Source organism: Malus sylvestris, chromosome 15 (genome assembly GCF_916048215.2).
Source record: "Malus sylvestris chromosome 15, drMalSylv7.2, whole genome shotgun sequence".
Taxonomy (NCBI): domain Eukaryota; kingdom Viridiplantae; phylum Streptophyta; class Magnoliopsida; order Rosales; family Rosaceae; genus Malus; species Malus sylvestris.
Window position 1 is genome coordinate 37,684,426 of NC_062274.1, and position 19,754 is coordinate 37,704,179.

At 37.6% G+C, this 19,754-nt stretch overlaps 1 protein-coding gene across 1 annotated transcript; it reads left to right on the forward strand.

The window, feature by feature from the left end:
- The first annotated feature begins 5,684 nt into the window (after nt 1–5,684).
- On the forward strand, nt 5,685–15,017 carry LOC126601987 (uncharacterized). Its single transcript, XM_050268754.1, has 2 exons — nt 5,685–6,285; nt 14,622–15,017. The coding sequence occupies exons 1-2, from the start codon at nt 5,917–5,919 to the stop codon at nt 14,826–14,828; spliced, it is 576 nt and encodes a 191-aa protein (XP_050124711.1). The 5' UTR covers nt 5,685–5,916; the 3' UTR covers nt 14,829–15,017.
- Nucleotides 15,018–19,754: the final 4,737 nt, after the last annotated feature.

Sequence of the window (19,754 nt, forward strand, 5' to 3'; positions counted from 1 at the left end):
CTCATTCTCGGCATTCTTCACCACGGTCACTCCGGACTTCTTTGGAACACATTGCACCGGTGACACCCAACGACTATCAGAGATCGGATAAATCACTCCACAATCAAGAAGTTTGATAATCTCCTTTTTCACAACTTCCATCATTGGAGGGTTGAGACGGCGCTGAGCCTCTCGAGTTGGTTTAGCCCCCTCCTCTAAAAGTATACGATGCATGCACGTAGTGGGGCTAATTCCCCTAATATCGGCCAAAGTCCACCCAATGGCCGTCTTGTGCTCTTTCAACACTCGGATCAACTTCTCCTCCTCTATGGCCGTGAGTGATGAAGAGACAATGACGGGCAATGTCTCGTTGTCTCCCAGAAAAACGTACTTTAAATGATCGGGTAACGGTTTAAGCTCAAGTACGGGTGCCTGAATCACTGAGGGTAACATCTTATTAGTGGAAACTGGAATTGAAATTGGGTTAGAAGGCTTACCATGGTGTTGAGGGAGTGACTCAAGGGCAGCCACTATCTCGGCCTCATCCTCACTTCTAGGCACGGCAACACCATTTTTGTGCCCAATTCCTTGTGCAATTGTCGTTTCAAGTGTATCCCTCTCCAAACAATCGAGGAAATCCTGCGCCAAATCATCAATTATATCAATAGAAAAGCAAGAATGATCGTCCTTAGGAAATTTAATACTTTCAGAAAGATTAAAATCAATGACTTCCCCATCAAATTCCATCGTTAAAGTTCCTTTAAACACATCTATCTTGGTGCGGGCTGTTTTCATGAAGGGCCTCCCTAATAGAATCGGCAATGGGGTGGAATGGGGTGAATCCTCCATGTCAAGCACGTAGAAATCCGCTGGAAAAATCAAGTTACCAACCTGCACCAAAACATCTTCCAAAACACCCTTTGGATATGCATTAGAACGATCGGCTAATTGAATTATCACACCATCATTTTTAAGCTCACCTAAGTTCATAGATGCATAAATCGAGTATGGCATAACATTAATCGAAGCCCCTAAGTCTAACATGCATTGTTCAAACTTAGTATTACCAATAACGCAATGAATTGTAAAACTACCCGGATCTTTGCATTTAGGGGGTAATTTCCTTTGTAACACAGCAGAGACGTTTTCACTTACCTGGACCACCTCTTTGTTCGAAATCCTTCTCCTTGTTGTACAAAGTTCTTTTAAGAACTTAGCATACCTCGGGACTTGCTTAATCGCATCAAGGAGCGGGATATTGACTTGAACTTTCCGAAAGGTCTCTAGAATGTCCTTCTCGGCTTCTTCCTTCTTTGATTGCCTAAACCTGCCAGGAAAGGGCACATTTAGTGGAATAGAACTAGAAAGAGTCGAATTGGGACTTACCTTGGTGGTTGGGGACGGTTTAGGAGGGTTAGAGGGTGGCGGCAAGGATTGGTCACCCTTGGCCGTGGCTTTTGCTCTTTGTGCCTCCTCGTGCATCAACTTGTCCTCCTCGTCTTGACTTGATTTGGATGTATTTGAGTCCGCTCCAACCTGTTTACCACTTCTCAACATGATGGCCTTAGCGGTTTCAAATCCTCCCTTCGGGTTCACAACGGTTGAACTAGGCAATCTGCCTTGTTCTCTAATTTGCCCCATAAACTCTGCAATTTGACCCATTTGCTTCTCCAAGTTGTCCACCCGTTTGTCTTGGATTTGTCTCTCCTTATTTTGAGTTTGTACTTCCTGCGTCAACGTAGTAAGTAACTTAACAACTTGATCATTATCCAAAGACGTACCTGAGGTTGGTGGGGCGGTTTGCACTTGGTTTTGATTGGGGACGAATGGCTTTGTATAAAAGTCCGGTGGTTGCTGCCTAAATCCTCCTTGTTGTTGGGGTTGTTGAGGATCCCGCCATTTGAAATTCGGATGGTCCCTCCACCCCGGATTGTAGGAATTAGAGTATGGATCATGGCGTGGTTGATTTTGGTTCCCAAATCCCACGGCATTGGCAGCTTCCCAACCCCCATTCTCAATCAATTGAGGGCATTGATCATTGGCATGTCCTTGCATCGAGCACACGCCACACACACTTGGTCCATGAATCTTCATTCCTTCGGCCAACTGAGAAACAATAGAAGTAAGGTTAGCTAATTGGGATTGAATCTCGGGCATAGAACTTACCTCATTCACTTGTGGCCGTGGGGGGTCCCTTTGTCCAACACCTTCGTATTGTTGTGCATTATGTGCTCGGTTGGCAATTAGAACTTTTGCAGCCCCCGGAGTTTTATCCACCAACGCACCCCCCGCCGAGGCATCAAGCATTTGGTGTTCCATGGGAAGGAGTCCTTCATAGAAGTATTGAATGAGCAGCTCCTCCTTCATTTGATGCTGTGGACAAGAAGCAACAAGTGATTTAAAACGTTCATAATAAGAAGGAAACGATTCACCTGGGTTTTGTTGGATGCCACTAATCCGTTTCCTCAAGAGAATGACTCTTGAAGTTGGGAAAAACTTCTCCAAGAAAGCTCTTTTCATACTATCCCAAGATGTAACCGTTCCGGGTGCTAACTCGTAAAGCCAATCTTTCGCCTTTTCCAAAAGTGAGAATGGAAAAGCCTTCATCATCAGAATGTTCCCGTCGACATTTCTGGGTGTCATGCTCGAACAAACAACCTCGAACTCCTTGAGATGCTTGTTGGGATCTTCCATGGAAAGCCCATGGTATTTCGGAATGTGGTGCAACAAGCTTGACTTCAACTCGAATTCATCGGTCTTGCCTTGGGCAGCCGCGGGGTATTGAATACATAATGGTGTGGCATTGGTCAACCCCAAGGCCGAAAGCTCTTTAATGGTCCGATTGTCCGCTGCCATAACTTCTTCTTCCACTTCTTCAAACTCAGATTCGGCCTCTGAACTTGAACTAGGTTCACTAGGTTCGGGATGCTTCCTCTTTCTTCTCAAATCACGTTCAAAATCGTCGTTGAAATCCAAGATGTATGCATGCACAGTTTGAGAACTCCGCGTCATGCACTAGTACCTAAACCAAGAAAACAAAACAAAATAGGAAAACTAGGTAAATTATACTAAAGACACACGGCAAAACACAAGGGATTAGCAATTTTGCTAATCCCCGGCAACGGCGCCAAAATTTGATGTGAAAATTAACTTGACACACAAATTAAACCCTATGGATGACAATTGTAGTATATGAGCAAATAGGGATCGTTCTAACCGGGGATTAACTAGGGATGCTAATCAATGTAAAACTGACTCAAGAACATAAAAATATAATGTAGAACACTAAACTAGACTCAATTAATGCAAAACTAGGGTTTAAAACACCTAAACAAACTAAAAACTCAAAACAGCAACTAGAAGGCTCAAAACTGCCTTAAAACCACTTTCTGGGCAGTTTTGAGCACCTACACTACTTTGGACGAATTTGGACTATGACTTGACTCAAAACACTTAGAAACACAACTAAATGGATTTCTAACTAATCTAACACTTTAAAATAGATGGGGGAATGATTTTGACGAAATTAAAACTTTAAAACTCAAACTTTAAAAACAAATGTAAAGCAAAACAGATTGTGATTAAATAGAATGGTGAGAAGCTAGTTAGAGGGTTCCTTATCCACACATGAACATATGCATACAACTCAATCTCCAATTACTCTTTCAACAAACCATGAATGACAATGCCCCAAATTAACTAGATTGCACCAATTAATTCTCAGATTTCCCTAGATTCATTGAATTGAATGGAATACGCATTACAACCAAATTATTCTTATCAAGGACCCTAACTATGGAATACGCATGATAGAGACACATATCAAAGATCATTAAGTTTAATGGAAATCATAAGCATTGACGAGGCATTCATAACTATGGGATACGCATGTTACTCTTGCCTAGGATTTACTTAATACAATCGTGACTAGCGACTTTCACTACTTATGAATATAAGTTAATAACGATTAGGTGAAATTCCCTTATACCCTAGCATCAAGTTTAAGCATGCAAATTAAGTGTCGACCCTCAACCCACATACATAAACAAGTTATCAATCAAATAGATAAGTAAATCACATTCACAATTTCTGAAATCATAATTGGAAGAAATCAAATCATATAAAACATATGTCCATGGCTTCAAATTCACCTCTAACTAAAAAGAAATTAGTTCCACATGTCTAACATAATTGAACAACAATTTAAATTAAACATGAAAACAGAAACAAAGAAAGAAAGAACTCCAAACACTCCACTAATGGCAGATTGCATGTGCAAGGCTTCTCCTTCCTTTGGACTGCACGGCACTCCTTCTTTCTCCTCCTTTAGTGGCTGCACAAGGTGGATGAATGGTTATGGAAGGATGTAGGAATGGTTTGGGGAAGAGGATGGTGCGGCAAGGTTGAATTTGGGCAGAAAGTTGGGAGTTTGGGGATGGAAGGCTGCGGCAAGGTGGGAAATAGGGTTTTGGACGAATTTCTGAATATGGAGAGGGTGGTCTTCGGCCAAAGGGTTTAAAGGAGTATATATAGGCACTTCAAACCCTAGCAATCAGATTAGGGTTAGAGATGGGCCTTCTAGAATGCCTTGCAAGGCAAGGAAATCAGGTATTTTGGGGCCCTAGGTGCGGCAGAGATTAGGGAAATCAGATTTGGAAATGGGCTAGGGTTTAGGTGCGGCATTAAGTGAGGATCCAAGATGAATTGGGCTAGGAGGGTGCGGCCTTGTCCAAGAGGTAGGGATGGGTCGTCTAGAAGCCCAAAGCCAAGAATAGAAACTCTCGAAAATGGAAACCTCCAAGAATAGAAACTTCCAACTTTAGAAACTTTAGTTGCCAATTCCGACTTCTTTGTTCTTCACTTTCATTTCTTCATTTCTTACGCTCCCTTGACCTTCAAACTCGTCCATTCCTTGTTCCAAGCATGTACTTTTCAATCCAAGCTCACTTTTGCTCTAAAATGCTCCATTTTGCCATCTTTTATGTCATATGCCCTTTGAACCTGAAAACACATGAAAGTAGCTCAAAAGACTACTTTAACTAAGAAAACATACGAAAATGCATAAGAACTAGCTAACTAAGGCGCATAAATATGCTCCTATCAATATATTCGTATCATACGCGTCCTTCTCTAAAATACTCCTTTGATCGATCCCATAGGCCACAGGTTAAGCTTTCCCTTTCAAACTGGCCCCTTTCAACTTCCTATTTGCTTTTAATTAGCTTCCAAATCAATAGTAATACCACTGTTCACCCCATAAAAATTATGTTAATTTCACACAGCCCGCAGTGACCCCCATTCCACATCAGTAATATTTAGTATAATTCTTGCGCTCTCTCATTGGGAATGTGCATATCTCACTTATTTCACATAATGTATATTGGCTGTTTAAACTTTGTAATCGAAATCATTCAATTTTTTAATTTTTATTTGAAAATTAGTCCCACAAAAATTTCGTTCGAATTGGAAATAGTTTAGTCATCCAAATATATAAAACAAACCGACAGTGTAAGTACCAAGTAACATATATTATTCACGATGAACCGTTCATTTATATGACATATTTGGATGACAAATTGGATTTGAACAATCTTTTTTTATAGATGATCTTCAAATGAAAATTAAAAATATGAAGAATTCCATTATTAAGTTTATATGGTGAAAGTACGTTATTCACAAAGAGAGATATTTATTCCCTCATGGGAGGAACACAAGTATTATCCTAATATTTATAGTTTTTATGTTACAACTATATTTTCAATGATAAAATATGTAGACATAATTTTTTATTTGCCTTGGAACAACAGGTGCTCTCTAAGCTTGCCCTATAAACAATCTGTCTCCCTAGCCATTTTTTCTTGTCCTCTGATTTTTTGCTGCTAGCTAGTTTTGATATTTCCTTTATTTGATTTTTGACTCGATCCTTAAGTAAGAGAGATGGGAGGGTGTGCAACGAAGCCAAAGGTGTCAAAGGGGGAGGCGGCGAGCGAGGCGCCAGTACCAGCTCCAGAGCCTGCGGCCAAGGAAGATCAACCAGCCGCGGTGGCGGCGAGCGAGGCGCCAGTGCCAGCTCCAGAGCCTGCAGCCAAGGAAGATCAAGCGATAGCCGCAGCAGCGGTTGATGATCAAGAAAAGGAGAAGGAGGTGGTGTTAGTTGCTGATAGCGATGAAGCTGAGAAGAAGATAGAAATAACTCCTGAGCCTGAGCCTGAGGAGGCTCAGGGTGGTGGTGATGATAAAGCCAAGGAGATCGTTGATGATGATGGACAAGGAAGTAAACGACGCTCTCTCAGTCTTTTGTTCAAGGTAAGTACCTAGTAATTAAATTATTATACGTATAGCACATTCTTATTTTTTTTTACGCCAACAAATCACATGATATTGTTTTAATTCTTCTCCTCACAGTGAAAGGAATATAAGGAATATATATATATATAGAGGCCCTTTATGCAAAGGGATCCTTATTTTTTTTCAAAAAATGGGGACTAGGTGTGGGGACTAGGTGTGGAGCCCACTTCACATTGAATTTCAACGATTTGAATTATCTAGTTTGTAAGTCTTGATTCATAGATCATCCTTGCAAAAATTCAATTCAATCCAAAATCATTTACCTATTTAATTATCAAGATCAAATTTCATTGTTTCTTATATAACAAAGTATTTGTTAATTTTTTTGAACCTAATTAGATGACTTAAATATTTCCGATTTGGCTAATATTTTGTAAGGATAATCTATGAGGTGCAACTTGAAAAATAGATGGTTTGGATCGTTAAAATTTGATGTTGTGTGGACTTCACAACTAATCCCCATTTAAAAAATAAAATAAAATCTCCTCTTAAAGACTTCGTGTGTGTGTGTATTTTGAACTATATCTAGTAATAGTAGCCGTGTGTCTCCCGTCATCATGTTTGTGACAACTTTTTGTTACTATAGTCATTAGCTGTTAGTAGGAAATCCTTGCAAAATCCCGTTTTTAATATCAAATTTAACACATGTATTATTTTTCCCTTATCGTTATTTAAGTCTTCTTATATCTCTAACTTACGAATGACACCTTTATCCTAAGATTAGTTGATCTTGTCACGATTTTTAACTTCAATGAAATAACCTTTCAAACATTTTCTAAATCCATGTATATAATTTGATTTTTATAGAGTTATTGTAGAGTTATTACTTAGCAGTACGACACTCATTACCCCACTTACCGTGTAATGATATTCTTCTTTACTAGTAAGTGAAATGTTTTTGTCATCAAAATATTCCTGTGTTTTTCTTCTTCTCCTAAATTCATGCAAACTTGAAAATGGGGTTTTAAACACAAGACTTCAAGTGCATGGACAAATGCTCTTAATTAATTGAGTTACAAACCATTTGCATAGTGTTTTTCCTTTTAACTTTTATCATCTTGGGGAGTGCTATCAACCATTGCATTTGCGCCTTCTAACTTTCTCAAATGCCAAATTTCATTTTTTCACACACAAAAAAAAAAACAAAAAAAAAACCCTTTAATGTTTTTTTGGTAGGAATTGAAGATGGAAAACATAAAAAATTATAATACCAAAGGTATTAATTTTTTTTTTTTTTTTGTATAAAATATTTTGTGTTTGTCAAACGTTGGATTTTGTTATATTAGACACCGATAGGGTTCAAACTCATGATGTCATGCAGGAGCTCAATTCCTCTCCATCATTGTGGTAAATGGTCATTTGCGTTTTTTTTGTATAAAACATGACACATGTCACTTGTTAAAGTGAAAATGTCCAAATGCAAAAGTTAATGTGCAAAGTTGCTAGCATTTTTTCTTTTATTTTTTAAACAATAATATATTTACAAAGGAATGTGTATTTGTGTTCAAATACATAATAAACCAACCATAATAATTTGATATCAAACTTATGATATACGTGAGTCGAACAAAGATAGTTTTAAGAAATTGAGAGGAATACCTCTATACCAGATGTTGGAAAACTAAATCATAAAAATTTCATTCCAGGGCCCATTCCGTTTGGGAATTACTTTGTTTTAACGCATATGATATGAGAACTTTTTAGTATTTATAGTTACATTTGTTTTAGCATTATTATTAAAAACATTAAATAATTACTTTCAGTTTTTTCTCTAGAAAAAAAATAGTTGTCAAACTAACCTAACTTTTATAAGCTGGCCATGTCTTTATGCTTGTCTAATGTCCTGTCGGCATTATAATATTTTTCCATCAGACTCTCAGCCGCTGAGATATTTTTCACTGAACGATGACCATAAGGTTTGCTGCCCGACATTTGATTAAATATATTTTGGAAGTTTACATGCCGGCAACCTCCTACTTGTTTCTTTCTTTGTGTTTTATTCAATTTATTTTCTTTGGCTGTTTAAAATTCGTCTTTCCGTAGTTATATGGGAGGGGGCATGCATGGGGTAAACAAGGCAGGCCCTGGCTTCTTAAAATCTCTCTCTCTCTCTCTCTCTCTCTCTCTCTCTCTCTCTCTCTCTCTCTCTTTGCAAGTTAAAATGTGCGAACAGACTACCTGCCAGGTTAATTATTAAAGATGTAGTTTAAAAACTTAGGGAATTTTAGTGGCGAATCTAGAATTCTCATATTAAGTGATCCTAATCAAGGTATGATAAGAGCTAGTTAGGTGGCGAGCTAGGATTTAGGCCCTAACACTGAGTTGAGTGATGCTCAAGTCATTACGAGTTCAAATACTTGACAAAATATTTTTTAGAGGTCGTGTGAATTTATAGTAAGTTTTATAAAAATAAGGATGTCAAATGTATGGGATAAATATACTAGTTAAGTAATACACCATTCTTTTATTAATTAACATGCTAGTTGGTACAATCTGATTGGTCAACATTTAAAAAGTGGCAGTTGGTCACGTGAGAAATGGAAAGCTAATGTCCTTCTTCCTCGTTGGAACCAAGGTCCAAGAGCAACAGAGTTATAGTGGTCTTCTTTGTGTTCCTCTTCGTTTGAAATTAGATATTTCTTATTGGTCAAAACTTATGTTGCACAACATTTGCACAATCATGGTGGTCTTCTGTCTGCCACTACCTGCCTAGACTTTTGGGTGGTCCTCAAAGGTCCTCACATGCACTTCTTTGGATTTCTAGGTGGTTCCAGACCACCTGAGTACATATGCATCGACCCCTAGGATACTCAATCAAAATCTCAAAGGAATTTCTTAAAGTACAAAGTATTTAGCTAGGATTTGAAATGAATTTATAGAAGTCCAGTTGTATTCAAAATACCATTGATTTGAAGGGATTTTTAAAAATAAAGGATTAGATAGGAATTATACGGTAAATTAAGTCATAACAAATCTTGCCTCTACCCTTAAGATTTTGTTGGAGTTTCCGTTTCCTTCGATCCTCATGATATTACCTTACTGACTTACCAGTCCCACTATCACAATCAGTTGCCCTCCAATTTGCCGTATTTATCTTCAATTTCCTCTTAAGCCACACTACATATATCATCCAAATCACAAAAGTCTCATGTCTCACTTCCATTCATTCAACCACAATCGACCTTGAGTCTCTTCATGCCACACCCAGACTTGTTTATCCAAGTGGACATCGAATTCAAGGCATGCTAACCGACATCTAAAAAGTGACGAAGCCATAATATGGGAATGATGTATGGAGAATACGAGTAAATTAAAACAGAAATCTAGAACTATTGATGAGAGTGCGCAGTACAAGATGTACACATATTACAAAGTATGCAATTGTCAAAACACAACTAATAATGCAGTGAAAGTAGGAATTTTCTCATCCTGATTAGGATGATATTACACAACTATAGGAATTGAAAATTCCTACATCAACTAGAGTAGATGCCAGAGCCACCAAAGATCCCTCAAACTCGTCACAGAAATCTAGCTACTAAGTTCTGAAAGGGTGCAAAACAGAAAGTGTAAGTAGACAAAAGCAGGAGTTTATTAAAACCTTTGCTTTTCGTAGAATACTAACCCCTTGATGTAAAACCCATATGATTTCCAAAATATCATACTGCATAAGAGTATGAACATCAATTACCATAATATCCAAATGTACGGTAAACCACAATATTTCAATAGCAACAAATTAATATCACATGCTCATCAAAATATGCAGACATACATGTCCATGCAGAAGTAGCTATATGAAACAGGCAGGGTGTAAACCGTGTAATAATTTACGCTCAAGTACTACATAGTCCTAAAGTTGGCACTAAGCGTATCACATACGAGTCCTAGTTTCCTTGCCTAATGCAAACTAGTACATCTAAGGTGAGCGTACCGATACGATATGAACATTCATGAGAAGTTGGTCCTAGCCCGAACGAGTATTATAAGCACCAGTATAAGCATGCATGATGAGCAAATAAAAATATGTATGATCATGTCATCATAATTTCATAAATCTCCATATTCTCGATTAATAATCATAAGTAAAAGCAAGACATGATGTAAAAAACACATTATCCAAGTAGTTATGGAAACTATATACATATACATATATATAAAACAAAGCACACTCACTAACACGTAGTCGGTCGTAGCCGCCTTACCTTGCTTGGCCTCTGAACTCCTCAGGGTAAGTCCTTCTATATGGAAAACCACAATACTATTCATTAAACAACCCAAAATTTGTAAATACTACGGAAAAGACTCAAAATTCTCTTTGTTTGCTCAAAACGGGGATTGAAAGTGTTAAAAACAAAGCTCGAGAGCCACCTCGCGCCGCCACACACTGGCCGAAAGCCGCTGGGAGCCGTCACACGCTAGCACACGCTGGCTGGCGCCGTCACACGCTGGAGTGGAATATTTCGTCGCCGGATATACATGTCGTTAACGGAAAATGCAGCCGGCATTTAGGAATATTCCGTCACTGTGACGAAATATTTCATCGTCCTCTTCTTTTCTTGGGAATATGGGGCCCATCGTAGTCTAGTTCGCCGGATTCTGAGTTTTTTGCCGAAAAAAATCACATATTTAGAACGAGCTCATTTTTCAACCATTTAGCATGATCTTTATATCAAAATGAAGCTAGGAAGGAGAGGAACACGTTTTGTACCTAATTGCAAGTCCAAAAAGTGGCCTGTAAGTTTCGGCCCGAATCAAAAGTTGTGAGATTCTTTGATCCCGAAGTAGATCGAAGCTCAAGTTGCTTGAAACATAGTCTAGGGATGATGGTGATTAGAATGTCTTCCTCCAACTCGCCCAACTCGATGGAAAAGGTCGGAAAAGTCACCGGTTTTCTCTACAAAAGTCACCGGAAAACGGACCTATGAGAAAAAAGTTGAATCTCACTAAAGTAAAGTAGATCTTCATGTGCAATAAGTCTAGAAGTTACCTGCTTTGACAATGAGTCAATCGGGACCAAGATTGTGGTCTGACGCCATCTGAATCGATGGAAAGGTTGCGGAAAAGTTTGTTATCCATATAGTTTATATGATCAAAACACAAGATATACAATTATATAAAATTTATATGAAACACTTACTTGTTGAAGGTGCAGCAGCCATGCAAATAATGCGTGATTGAGAGAACACCAATTCTGGTACGTTTGCCGTGATCGAGAGAAAACACCAACTCTTTTGCAAACTCCTAGCTTTATGACAATGCTCTATGAGAAGCCTTAGTTGTCGTGTCTAGGGTTAGCAGGGACTGGTGTTTATATACTAGCCAAAAAGTCTTAGATTCCGTCCATAAGGGAAAGCTAAAACTTTCCTTTCTTGGGTCTCAAGTAAAATATCATAATCATATATTATTAAGGATTCAATCAAAACCTACTTATAATGTAAGACACTTAATGTAGGGTTGATATAAGGATATCAAATCGCAACTTAACTGATCTCCAACTTATACATTCCTATTACATATAGTAGACCATTTATGGTTGATTTATGTTGAATAAATCCAACATTCTCCCACTTGGTCTACTAATTGTAATGATCATGCTTCAAAACATATGTTGGAGGTCATTGTTTCTTTAATGGCCATATCACTGCGATCCAATCCCATCCTTAATTCAAATTTCTGTCAAATGGACTTCTAAATGTAGAACTAACAAGGTTGTAAAGATATTTCATCTCAGAACCTTCATAATCACATACATTGAGTCAACCATTCACATGAAAACCATCAGATTATGATCTAGAGATGAACTTTAACTCAAGAACTGTCTTACTCTGTATCATCTCAGGTCCACTTTATTGTAACTTTCATAAGTCACACCTTATGCTTTTAAACGGTCTACATGTTTACCAATGCAAACTTTTTACCATTCCAAAGTCACGCTTATGCTTTTAAGCAGTCCACATGTTTGCCAATGCAAACCTTTTATCATTCCAAAATAAACTTATGCCAATGGAATTAAATATGCATGCATCATGCAAACAAAATAATTAAAAACAATCTTTATTCAAACCCAACCTCGAAAACAAACCACATCTCAAAACTCAAAGCTCAGTGAGTTTAGCTCACTTATTTTACTATAGCTAAAAAACAGTTTTCTACTCCCACTAACTCAGCATATCAAAGTTCGAGATCAATCCCATATTTTCTACATGCTTCCTAAAAGACATGACTGAAAGTGGCTTGTTCAAGGGATTTGCAAGCATTGATGCAGTATCAATATAGCTGATCTTTATGAATGCTTGCTTAATCTTTTCCCTATTCAACTTGTACTTGATATGCATGTGTTTGGTCCTAGAAGACCATTGTTGTTCTTCAAATAGAAAACTGCAGCAATATTGTCACAAAATATTTGCAACGGATTTGTGACAATGTTGAGAACTCTTATTCCCTTTATGAACTTTCCAATCCATATTGCCTGGGAAGTAGCTTCAAAACAGGCCATGTATTCTGCCATCATGGTAGATGTAGCTATGCTCTTCTGTTTCATACTTTTCCATGAGATTGCACCTCCTGCCATCATAAAAATGTAGTTAGAAGTTGATTTCAATGAGTCTTGACATCCTGCGAAATCTGAATCACAGTAGCCAACCAACTCGAGCTTGTCACTTCTCTTGTATACCAACTTATAGTCTTTGGTTTTCTGCAAATATCTAAGCACCTTCTTTGCTGCAATCCAATGAGCATGTCCAGGATTCAACTAATATCTCCCCAGCAAACTCAATGCAAAAGAAATGTCAGGTCTGGTGCATACTTGTGCATACATTAGGCTCCCTACGACTGAAGCATATGGTTTATCATTCATCTAAAGTTTTTCAGCTTCAGTTTTGGGACTTTGCAGTTTACTCAATTTATCCCCTTTTGTTACTAGTAGATCACAACCACTGCATGTTGACATATTGAACCTCTTGAGTATTTTCTCAATATACTCCTTCTATGATAGCCTAAGTAGTCCTCTGTTTTTGTCACAAGTGATTTCGATTCCTAAGACATAAAGTTTTGAATAGAGTTCGTAGTTCTCTAATTTCTGGCTGTGAGTTTGGGAAACGAAAGGCACAATCGTGCTGGGTTTGATGAGTGGATCATGATGGTGATGGTTGGAGGTTCGATTCGTCGAGCATGATGTCATTTTTCTCTAAGTTGCAGAAGGAAGAAGAAGAGTGTGAGAGAGGTAGAGAGAGAGTTGATCAATAGACAGTAGTGTTGTCAATGGGATGATTACCGTTCCCCTGAACTTAAAACAAGTGTAACTTATCGTTAGAAGTCTGATTTAACTTCAGTTCACGCTTACACGCCTATATCGATGAGCACTACTCAAATATGGCAAGAAAAGAGACGAAATATGAAGTGAGCTCAAATGTCTACGTAGGATTCCGATTAGCCCAACAAGAGTTTTTTCGTCATTTCACAGCTTCGGAGAGAAAATAAAAATGAAATTAAGGATGGTTCATCACACCCCACCTAATTCTTGTTAATGAACAACCAAGAAGCTTGTTCGTCCTTCAAATTTCTTTTGCTAGTGACTTTGTTATTACCTTGTTTCCTTTTTTTTTTTTTGGGAATTGTTATTAACACTCCAAATTTCTCATTCTACACTCCAAACTTTCTATATTTATAAAGAAAAATACAAGTATGAGGTGTAGAATGAGATTTTTGGAGTGCCAATAACATTTTTTTTTATTTTTATGAATTTTGATAGTCCAGAGGCATTGTGCTATAAGAGGATTACTTAGATGGTAATATCATGGTTTTTCACATCTGAGTTTGAAAATGGGTTTGGACATCTCATTTTGCATATGAGTGCAAAGGAGCTGCAACTTTTAGTTATGATTTCCACCTCGAATTTATTTATCAGATGTATTTTCGTCATCTGATTTTGAATTGTAGTAATTTCAAGATATTTCAAACTTACAGTATTTTTTTTTTCTTTTTTTATTATGGGGAAGAGGGTATATGAGAGTTTATAAATCAACAAAATCTTTTAAAGTTTCAATTGAATCCTCCTGAATTGTTGGTTTTGGAAGAATTTTGATTACTAATTCAAAAAAAATTATTTTGGCATGACATTTTCAATTGCATGCAGTTATGAATAAGTCACGTCTTTGTAGACTCTCAAGTGTAAATCTAACGGTGTAATTTTATACCTTTACAAATTGCTAGCAAATAAATTACTCCAACTTACGTTTCTAGTAAATTTATGAGTACTAGATTTATTGATATTCTAGCCTGGAATTTAGCAGAATGTAGAAGGGAAGGAGGAGTCAACAGAACCAGAGAAGCAACTTGAACCCGAAAAGCCTCTCGAGGAAAAGACCCATCATGCTCCAACAGACATAGCAACAGAAGATGCATCAGCAGCATCAGAAAAAGTTGCGGGAGCCGTGACCGAAACTGCTGATCAAGCAACAAAGGAAGTGAAGGTGGCTGCTGCAGAAGAGGCGAAGTAACACAGCAATGTTGTATCGCTATTTCTCTTTGGATCTTGCCAACGTTGTTTAGAGGACTTTTTATTTATGTCTCTCTCTATTCTGTTTTCATTTCTTCCATTTCATTTGAATTGATATGCTTTTTCGTTCTCTATGCGGAGACATGACATTTTAGATTGAATATACAAGTATAGGTAATATTTGTCATAATTACAGCTTTACACATGCACTATTTTCACTTTACGTGCCATACAATGGGTAGGAAATATTCTCTTTTGCCAAAATGTCAGGAGATTAATTTTCCTTTATTTTAGTAAATTGCAATTAACTCCAAAAGTTACCTTAAAAGATGTTTCAAAATCCAAATTAATTCATTCAAACAAACTTGTTAGAATAGAATCATTAAATCTGGATTCTTCTCCGTAATTACCTCTTATGGCTCAGTTAGATTTCTTTTTGTTATCACTTTTTCCTTATTGTTATTTTTTTTATTTTAACTTGGGTTCCAGATGTGACGTTTAGTGTAGCTAGCTTAAAAAAATGTGAAAACTAATGAAAAAAGCTTGAAAACCTTGAGTTTTAATAAAAATGACAAAATAAAGGGTAAAGTGAATAGTACCAGGATTAACCGTTCAGTGTAAAAATATGATTTTTCGTTAAAGTAAACAGTACTAGGAGCTTTTCGTTAAAGTTCCCTAAACAAATTACTATTGCTTTTTCTGCTTTATATTCTTATGTGAAATAATTAGTTATGAATTCTGCAAACATGAAAATTCTGTAACGAATGAAACAAGAATACGTGTACAAAGTAGATTTGTATTGATTTGAAATTGTAGGTTACAATCTCTTTTTCTATTTTCCTCTGATTCAGTCTTCAAATTTGATGTAGATGTGTAGCTTGTTGATCCAAGGGTCGCGATGACTTGATCTCGGACGAACAATTGAACGATTGCTTCAAGTTTTGAGTTTGAAATGGTGTGTCGATGGTATTCAACTCAAAGCTACGGCAAAGGGTGATGTTGATGCAGGATTTCGTTGATTCAAGGGTCTTGGCAACTTGATCTTGAAATGAACGTCATTATAGGTTTTGAGCTTGCAACAAAGTCTTAAAGGAATCAGCATGATGCTTGTTGATTCTTCAAGGGAGTGCTTCGGCTTTGGTCGAAAGAAAGCTTCAGCTTTGGTTGAACGTTCTTCGAAGAGAGCTTTGGCAGCGTATTAGTCTTCAAAGTTTTGTGTAGAGGTCCTTCTCAATGTAGAATTTTCGACCCTTTGCTTGTGGGAGGAACTTGTATTTATGGACTACTCAAGGCTTGCCTTTGGATGGATTTAGCTTTGATTTGTGTCTTAATTCATCCATGGGATAATTTAGGGATATTTTGTGTCTTAATTTCAGCCATCTTTACTCCCTTGGCCGAAATTGAGAGGCTTTATAGCCTATTTTGTGAACAATCTTCAATTCTTGCTTGTTTTGTGAAGATGCCTTAACTTTGTTTCCAGTTTTAGGATCACTTGAGACCCTTTTGCCAAATTTAAGGGAGTTTTCTCCCTTGAGCCGAATTTTGGGAATGTTTTATACTTCCCTTGCTTGATTTATGCCACATGTCATTGATGACTTGTCCATTTGTGATGAGTCATATGCCACGTGGAGCTTTGTGATGCATCATTTGTATGCAACAAAATTTACATGTCTACAAATGCCCCCACTTCAAGGCGCGTTGTAGGCATGAGCCTGTCACATGTAGGAAACGTGTTTTGAAGTCCTAGAATGTGAATGCTCTAACTCAAGAGTCGTCAAGACTTGATCAATTAGTTTGCTTCTTAAAGGGTTGTGGACGTGTATTTCTTGAATTGACATGATGAATTTCGTCAAGGGCTATTGAGGCGTATTTCTTGAACGAAACATTTCTTCAAGGGTTGTTGAGGCTTGGTCTTGAATTGAAGTGATAAATTTCGTCAAGGGCTATTAAGGCGTATTTGTTGAACATAATATTTTTTCAAGGGCCGTAAAGGCTTGATCTTGAATTAAACGAAAATTTTCTTCAAGGGCCGTAGAGGCTTGATCTTGAATGAAATGAAAATTTTCCTTTAAGGGCCTGAGAGGCTTTATCTTGAACGAAACATCTCTTCAAGGGCTGTTGAGGCTTGATCTTGAATGAAATGAAACTTTTTCTTCAAGGGCCATAGAGGCTTTGATCTTGAAAGAAATTTTGAAAATGGATAAATCAGCACATACTTATTGTGCGTATTTGATTTTGGGTTTTTACCACAAATAGTCCCTGACATTGATCAAACACATCATTTTGGTCCCTGACATTGAAAATCAATAGAAATGATCCCTGACATTGATCAAACACATCACAAATGGTCCTTCCGTTAAAAACTTTTTGGGCAATTTTCAAAGCTTCGTAACTCAATCGTTTCTTAACCAAATTCGACCATGATGTATCAAAATCAAGATAGGAAAGTGTAGAAAAAGATAATACCTATTTGGAAGCCCAATGGTTGCTGGCGATGGCGGGAAAATAGCCTCAAATGTGACTGGTTCGCGAAAAAACTGGAAAACTTGCCTGAAATGGGGTAAACTTTAAACATTCATAACTTCTTCAATACTCAACAAAATTGAGTGATTCAAAAATGAAAATCATACTTCTCAATGAGAAAAAGAGAATGGTACCTTTATTGACTGCTAATTTACGATGGTTTGACCGAAAAATGGCTCGAACTTGGATAACCATTTTTGAGTTAGCCAATTTCGAGTCGTTTTCCGGATAAACTATGACGAGTTAGCCATCAAGATAGCTACCATTCTCTTATTCTCGTCGAGAAGTATGATTTTCGTTTTTGAATCACTCGATTTCGTTGATTATTGAAGAAGTTATGAATGTTTAAAGTTTACCCCATTTCAGGCGAGTTTTCCAGTTTTTTCGCGGACCAGTCACATTTGAGGCTATTTTCCGGCCATCTCCGGCAACCATTGGGTTTCCAAATAGGTATAATCTTGTTCTACACTTTCCTATCTTCATTTTGATATATCATGGGTCGAATTTGGTTAAGAAACGATTGAGTTACGAATCTTTGAAAATTGCCCAAAAAGTTTTTAACGGAAGGACCATTTGTGATGTGTTTGATCAATGTCAGGGATCATTTCTATTGATTTTCAATGTCAGGGACCAAAATGATGTGTTTGATCAATGTCAGGGACCATTTGTGATAAAAACCCTTTGATTTTCCATAATCTTTGACAAAATACATTTGGTGTATTTTGGGACTTGATTTTCTTTTCCTTGTGGGTGTAGGAAACAAATGTTTTTCTTTCTTGGTAGGAATCCTCTTCAATTTCGGTAACGAGAATGACTTCCTTCAAAGTGTTGGAAAGCTTTTATGACTTCCTTCAAGGTTTTGGAAAGGTAAATAGGATGTGCATTTTTTTCACTTTCCCTTTTTTTTTTCTTTTCCCAGGACAAGGAGGTGTCTTTTTCTTTCCCCTTTTGATTTCCTGCGGCAAGGATGGTGTTTTGTTCTTTCCCCTTTTGATTCCCCACGGCAAGGAAGAGATTTGATTGTTTCTTGTTTTGATTTCCATGGCAAGAATGACAACTTTCTTTCCTCTTTTTGATTCCCATGGCAAGAAATGAGTCTTTCTTTCCACTTTTGATTTCCTATAGCAGGGAAGGGTATTTTTTATTTTTTATTTTCTTTTGATTCCCCACGGCAAGGAGGTATTTTTCCTTTCCTTTTTTTTGTTTTGGGAAACATGTCATCTGACTTGCACGCTTAGTTTGAGGTTGATTTCTCTTCTGAAAAATTCAGTAAAAATATGGAAAATGTAGCCTTATCCCTTATCTTTTCAGGCATATATCGCATGCCACTAGAAAAAATTGGAAAGCCTTCAACTTTGCATTTTCCTGCAACTGCTCAATCCTGACTGGAAAACAACTTTTGCGGGAATAACTTTGAAAACTGGAATGTTTGGCTTTAGGGAAAATTATGAAATTTGGATCCTCAGCCGCTTAGCTTCCTTCTCCAATTGGCCTTGGATCAAAACTCCCTTGGAAAGATGAATTATCACCAAAAACGTCGTACTTGCGCAGATTGACTGAAACTTGCCATTGTTTTGGAATTTGCTTCCTTCTCTTTGTTGGAATGTGCTTCCTTGTTTTGATTTTTCTTTTGCTATTTAGGTATGCATTTCTCTTATAGCATTAGGAAGCAATTGACCCCTATTTATAGGACAATTGGGTGTGCATTTTTTTTCACAACACACAATTCTTGTTGTGGGCTTGCTTTGAGCTTTTGTCATGGGTTTTGCTTGTTGTTGCTGCTTGGAGTACCATGTGGTATTGTGCAAAAGACTGTAGTGTTTATGCTGTGTAGTGCCTTTTGGTCACAGTATTCCCTTGGTAGTGACGTTGCCGTGCGCATCTGTTCCTGCTGCTGCCGTGCCCTTTTTGCAGTTGTTTGGTGCGAGTTGTAGCTGCTTAAAGCTTATTGCAGTGTGTCACTTTTACCATGTGGGGATGTGCAAAAGACTGCAGCTAGTTTATGCTGTGTAGTGTCTTTGGGTCATAATTTTCCCTGGTGGTGACGTTGTCGTGCAGTGCAAGAAACTACTTGCGTAATCGCTGCAAGGTTGCGTAGTGCAATTACATGGCATTTTGGCTTTCTTTGCTAATGTAGCATGCCTTGAAGGATTGTCTTGTAGTTGCTCTCTTTGCAGTGCTTGATCAAGCTTCATGGCTGATTTCCTTTTGTCATTGTGATGTTGTCATCGTCATGCTTCAACGTTCACCAGGTTTGTCTCTCATGTCTTTTGCTTTAATGAAACGATTTTTTTTCGTTCTTTGCCGCCCCACTTTTGTTCTTATGTTGCTTTGTTTATTTTGTTGCAACCATGGTATTTTTCAAGTGCTTTAAGAATAATACCATCACTATTCTTGCGAAGGA